Consider the following 6,780-nt stretch of genomic DNA (forward strand, 5'->3'; position numbering starts at 1 on the left):
CGGTTACACACACACACACACACAACCATCGCAAAGTTACTTGGCCAGCAGTTAAGCTTAATAGCCAATATTCTCAACACAAACATATAACATAGAAACAATTGAGACATTGAGTATGCTCCGGTATACGGGGTGAATTTTTAATTCAGAAAAGTGAGTGGAGCAGGCACTTATGTTGGTAACAACAAGAGATGAAGTGAGTAGAAAAGTGCCAGAAGACAATAGAGAATAAAAATTTTTTGTGGCGGTGATGGGGTTTGAACCTGCAACCTTATTGGTACGACAACTCCACCTGGCCGGTGAGAGCGTGACTCTACCGTATGAGAGCTAGGGCTAGAGCTAGAGCTTTTCATTTGGCACAATATCCACTAAATGTACTCAAAGCGCTTTACAAAGGGTCCCTGACCAACAGCAACACGTAACATGTAGAACGAGACATGGCGCCTGATAGGCGACATTACAATTTTTTAGACAGAGACACCGCTGTTGACGGCCAGGTATTCAATTTACACTTGAGTATGGTCAGAGAATGTGAGTAAAGAGTCTTTTCCAAGGGCTTAACCTATGCGCTGAGCGAGGCTCGAACCCGGGACCTTCCAATCCAAAAGCGAGTGTCATCCCGCTAGACCACATAGCCGCACAAGTAATAGATGAAGGACTTGCTGCTGCCTACTCCCTATAAACAGATAATCAGGGATGTCCCTCTTTCTGGTTATAAATAACAATGTGAAACTGAATGTAAGCTTCAATTTAATATACGAAAACAGATAAAAATGGACGTTTTGGGTTTCCCCTTTATCAACAAAACAGGATGAATGAAACACTACCCTGTTTTGTTGATAAAGGGGAAACCCGAAACGTCATTTTATCTGTTTTCGTATATTAAATTGAAGCTTACACTCAATTTCACATTGTTATTTATTTCTTCGAGCTTCAAGCAGCAACATTTACATTCTTTCTGGTTAAAGCTGAGAAACCAGCTTTTTGAAATTTTTCGGCTAAGCGTGTTCGTTATTGGTGAGTTGATTTTTAAAAAGATGAAAGCATTGATTGTTTAAAGGCAATAGTTAGTTAAGGGTGAACTAGATGGATATAAATCCTTTTCTATGATTTAAGGGTGATACCATTTGACGAAGAGAAACTTTGCACAACATTTTTTCAATGGTCTTTAAGATAAAAAATTTCTGGCTTTAAAAAATTTTTTTTAGCAAAGCGCATCCATGAGATAATTTTTGTAAACAAAAAACAAAACAAAAACTTGAGCATTTATATATAGCGTAATATCCACTTAACATGCTCAAAATGCTTTACAATTGGGATAAACTCCGGCTCCATGGGCCTAATGGCTCTGAAGGACTATTAAGATATTACTGCTGTATGTCTATTTCATATATATATATATATATGTGGGCGTCCTTGAGATAATCAGTCGCATGATGAAAAGCTTCGAACGGAGATATTGACAATTTTAGTCAAGAGGTCAATTTTAATGGAAAATGTGTTCTCATCAAAAATCGTTAAATCAAACCTTTTTCTACATATTGATGAGATATTTTAATTGAATTCTACTCCTAAATTTATTTTTTTTATGAAGGTAATTATTATACTTAATTTCAATTCTTGTCAACTTTGGAAGCGATTTTCTCAAAATTAGGGTTTCCCACCCTAGCCCATGGATATGACCATAACCTCATACAAAAATCACCCGGTTTGCTTCAAATAAAGATTAAAATGCTCAGGGGACAGTGGGCTTTCAAAAAAGGCAAAAAAAAAAAAAAAAAAAAAAAAAAAAAATTTTCACCATGTGACTGATTATCTCAGGGACGCATACATTTGTGGATGTAAGATATTACTGCTGTATGTCTATTTCATATCTATATATGTGGATGTAAGATATTACTGCTGTATGTCTATTTCATATCTATATATATGTGGATGTAAGATATTACTGCTGTATGTCTATTTCATATCTATATATATATGTGGATGTAAGATATTACTGCTGTATGTCTATTTCATATCTATATATATGTGGATGTAAGATATTACTACTTTAAATATATATTTCAATGTATGAAATATTTCACAGATTAACAATGCCTTTGATTGTGTGGTTGTGAGTGTTCATTTAAAGGCAACTGGTTTGGCTGATGAGGACAAGAAAAGAACAGAAAATGAAACAGACAAACTGGGTGACGTCGTAGAAGCTATTCACAAGAAAATAAAAGGTACGATGATGTTTATGATAATATGAAATCAACAGTTTTTGTCATTCCTACTTCCTGAAATGTGAAGTTGAATAGAAGAGAGAAAAAAAAGATGCTAAGCTGATGACTTTTTTTTTCAATGTGTGTGTAACAAACAAACAAATTGGTCTCATTGAGATATCAATAGATTTTATCCCAAATAAAATCAAATAAAAAACAAACTGTACATCATTTTTTCAAAATGAATCTTTATTTCACAAACAAAATTCATGATATCTGACTCGGACATTGACAGATACTCGCAAGCTTTATCTTTTTAAAATTTCCGTGGCAATAATATTTTAAAAAAAGATAAATAAATAAAGCAATATTCACCTCATTCAACTAACAAAGTATAGGTTTTTATATTCCATAAGTTGGATGGTGTCAAAGAAAATAAGCCGAGCCTTTTTCAAGTGTGAGCTGGGTGGTTCAGATATAAATGTGGTGATTTTAAGGATATTGTGGACATTCTGTGTAGGATATATGTGGTAAAGATGATAAAGGTATTTTTTTTTAGGGAAAGTGCCAAATATTTAAAAAAATGAAACAAACAAACTGGCAGCAACGTTTTTAGGGACATCAAGCTGGTGACCTTAGTAGTAGCTAACTTTTATGGTCAATGATGCGCAAACATTCTTTTACCTAGCACATTAAAAAAATTCGTGTGCAAAAATTTTAGTTGAAAAGAAGGGGGAATCCCCTTTAATTTAATATATAGCACATAGGGTTTTCATTTCCTAGAAATTAGGTCTTTTCTTGCTGTCTAAAAATGGGCATTACATTGGGCGATGTTTCCCAAATGTTCGACTTGTTTTTTTCAACTCAATTGAGGCTGGCATGCTTTTGTTATTTCCAATATTTTATTCCATCTTCCAGATGAAAATGATGTAATAATTCTTGGTGATTTTAATCTTGGCCCTAATTCCAAAGGTGAGTTTTATGGAAACCTTTTAAATTAGATATAACATTATTACATTGTGGTCATCATCATCATCATCATCATCATCATCATCATCATCATCATCATCATCATCATCATCATCATCATCATCATCATCCTTATCATCTTTGTTATCATCATCATCATCATCATCATCATCATCATCATCATCTTAATAATCACAATCATCATCAAAAAAATAATTACAATCATCATAATCATCATTATCATCATTATCAATTTCATCATCATCTCAATCATCACAATCACCATTATTCTCGTCATTATCATCATTGTCTTCATCATCTACATCAGCACTGGCACACTCAATAGCCAGTAGATAATGTCTAAAATAAAGATTAATCAACACTTGTATAATTTGCTCATAGACAATTCAATAGATGCTTATGAATATTCACTTTAAATTAACCGACAGCTTTCGATGACCTGCGAGACAATGGCTACCAGCCATCCATCCCAGCAAACACCTACACCAACATCAGCCAAAGTAACATCAATGGGAGCGAGAACTACGACAACATATGGCTAAGTCGTCAGACTCGATCTTTACTTGCAGGTGAATGGTTGCTTGTACTATTCATTCATTCATCCATTCATTCATTCATTCATTCATTCATTCATTCATTCATTCATTCATTCATTCATTCATTCATTCATTCATTCAAGTTGTGTCATGCATCATTGCGTCCTGGGAGATCCTGAACTCCCATAGTGGGCAGGCATAGTGTCTTCTATCACCCAGTGTCTGTTTTCCAATTGCTTTCTGTCTTTGTCTTGGAACGAGATTACTTGGTTTTGTCCTGACCCTGACCAGAGTCCTTGGCTGGGAGGGAAACAGTCGAATGTTTAGTTAAAGTTTTGGGAGATGATATTTTTTTTCCTTGTAAATCACCTCTCTGTTATGTACTGTTATTTTAAAAAAATTTTAACCTGTGATTTGTAAACATTTGAGTGTATTCCTTTTAGTGGGGACCTGTGCTGGTATCTAGTTGAGACTTTTAGGTGATCTCAAATGAAGTACACTGATGGTGTGCTCTTGGAATCTAAATCTGTTTCCTATTTGAAGCGATTCCCCTTTGTCTTACTTTTTCTTCAAGCCCTTTTAATTGTACATCAAGAATGTCTTAACTTTCCAATTTTCTTCCTTTTTACTGGCGCTGATATGGCCTTAATGTGTTACAAGTGCCGTAAAACACATAAAACAAACATCATTACGTCAGTGATCAAGACTGTCCAGTCCACTCTTTCCGGCATCTTCTGCAACTTGTTGTTCTTGTTGTTGTTCCTTTCTGTCCACATCCATTTTGTCAAACCGTCCCAAAATCTTTAGTGGCTTCTCACTGGGTGCTTTTTTTTCTTTCCATCCAACCTTCTCGTTGTTATAAAGTTTTCCAACCCTTATCGTTAGACTCAACCTTTACTTGCAGGTGCGGCTATGTGGTCTAGTGGTATGACACTCGCTTTCGGATCGGAAGGTCCTGGGTTCAAGCCTCGCTCAGCGCATAGTAGTCTTTGGAGACAGCTCTTTACTCACATTCTCTCACCGTACTCAGGTGTAAAATGAATACCTGGCTGTTAACAGAGTTTTTCTCTGTCCGAAAATTAATGTAAAATCCCATAAAAGGCATCATGTCCCGTCCTACATGTTAAATGTTGCTGTTGGCCAGGGACCCGTTGTAAAGCACTTTGAGCACGTTTAGTGGATATTGCACTATATAAAAGCTCAATTTAATAAAAAAAAAATTTAAGTATAAAAAAGATTAAGGTCTCAACCACTTACCACACAGTGGCACAGTGGTGAATCTGGTCTTTGCAAAGATGTTTTTATTGATTTAAAATTCTTACACAATGCTATACATAGTATGCGCTTGGCTAAGAAGCTCACAACATTGCCATCCGGAAATATAACGGACCAACACACAAAACTATGTGTAACCATGAATTTTTATAGTCTGGTTCATACAGTTTAGTGAGAAGTACTCATAAAAGTGGGTGGCAAAAACAATAACAAAGACCTGAGTGACGTCATCTTCGTTCTATCTATATTGCAGGTGACAGTGGTGTTATTCGCACAGGTCTCTCCAGTCCTTGGATCCCAGATGGCTGGACATGGGGTGGGATGGTTAGTGACCACTGCCCAGTTTTCACGCCGCTGTATGCTTCTATAGATATGGATAAAGATGGAGATGTCACTCTTGCCAAGGAGGCCTGTTTTGAAGTCTGAACTGAAGAGATGCATCACTTTCTGTACAGGTCAATATATATGGTCAGATTGAAGATCTTCGGGAAATATCAAAGATTAACTTCATTTCTAAATATTTTTTTACTGCTAGTCAAGTTGAAAAGTATGAAATTCGAGAAGAGTTGCTGGATACCTTTCCCATACATCTGACCATAACTTCATGAAAAATCACCAGATTTACTTCAAATAAAGATTAAAATGTTCTGGGCAGGAGCATATTCTCTTAGAAAATGCAAAACAATTCAAATCCAAAATTTTCACCTTCCGACTGATTATGTCATGCACTGACACATCATCGTCGTCGTCGTCATCATCATCATCATCATCATCATCGTTATCAACATCATCATCATCATCATCATCATCATCATCATCATTGTTATCAACCTCATCCTTGTGTAATACTCCTGACATATACCCCAACTAAGTCGCATCACTTCTTGTGCCATTGCAAAATTTGTGATTAATAACACTTGGCAGCTCTGCCAAATATTATAATAGGCCTTCTCTTGAAAGACATCGAGTTTTAAGTCTCTCCTTACCACCATTTTCAGGATTTTCCCCAAAACTTCACATCCAAATAACACAAAAATACATTTTTATCACTCAAACATAATAGCAGTTAGTTCTAGCGATAAATAATTTCTTTAGTAAAACATGCTCTACAACACATTGTTCATTTTCTTTAAATTTTATGATGTACAAGAGAATTTGAATAAGATGTTGGTTGTATCGTAACTAATGTGACGATTTTCTCTATGGTTGGTAAGGAGAGGGTTAAAGTTAATGATACAAAAAAAAAAAAGTTATTCTATTCCACTTTGTGTGTTTCAGAAAGTTTGAAGTCATTGATATTAACAATAAAGATGCCAAGTTTTAAGGCCATTGAAAATGTTTTTTAAAATTATCCAATACGACGTTGTGTGTTTCATAAAGATTTAATATTTTAAAGTAAGCAGTCAAGATGCCGAGTTTTAAGGCCATTGAAATGTTTTTAAAAATTTTTCCAATACCACTGTGTGTGTTTCAGAAAGATTTAATTTTTTGAAGTAAATAGTAAAGATGCCAAGTTTTAAGGTCAATGATAAAAAAAAAAAAAAATAAATTCTATACCACCTTGTGTGTTTCAGAAACTTTGAATTCATTGATGTTAACAAAAAGGATGCCGAGTTTTAAGGCCATTGAAAATGTTTATTAAAATTATCCAATACCACGTTGTGTGTTTCATAAAGATTTAATATTTTGAAGTAAACAGTAAAGATGCCAAGTTTTAAGGTCAATGATAAAAAAAAAAAAGTAATTCTATAACACTTTGTGTGTTTGAGAAA

The 6,780-nt window shown here is 34.8% G+C and overlaps 1 protein-coding gene across 1 annotated transcript in view; it reads left to right on the forward strand.

Annotated features, from left to right (window-relative positions):
• Positions 1 to 6,557, forward strand: part of LOC144977495 (endonuclease/exonuclease/phosphatase family domain-containing protein 1-like) — a 23,844-nt gene extending 17,287 nt beyond the window's left edge. Inside the window, exons 6-9 of the mRNA XM_078922790.1 lie at positions 2,090 to 2,228; positions 3,126 to 3,179; positions 3,626 to 3,766; positions 5,262 to 6,557. Coding sequence (XP_078778916.1) covers positions 2,090 to 2,228; positions 3,126 to 3,179; positions 3,626 to 3,766; positions 5,262 to 5,434 — 507 coding nt within the window. The 3' untranslated portion in view covers positions 5,435 to 6,557. The remainder of the gene's footprint in view (positions 1 to 2,089; positions 2,229 to 3,125; positions 3,180 to 3,625; positions 3,767 to 5,261) is intronic.
• Positions 6,558 to 6,780: the final 223 nt, after the last annotated feature.

The sequence above is a fragment of the Berghia stephanieae genome, chromosome 7 (assembly GCF_034508935.2).
Source record: "Berghia stephanieae isolate SIO BIC M18660-M18661 chromosome 7, UCSD_Bste_1.3, whole genome shotgun sequence".
NCBI classification, from domain to species: domain Eukaryota; kingdom Metazoa; phylum Mollusca; class Gastropoda; order Nudibranchia; family Aeolidiidae; genus Berghia; species Berghia stephanieae.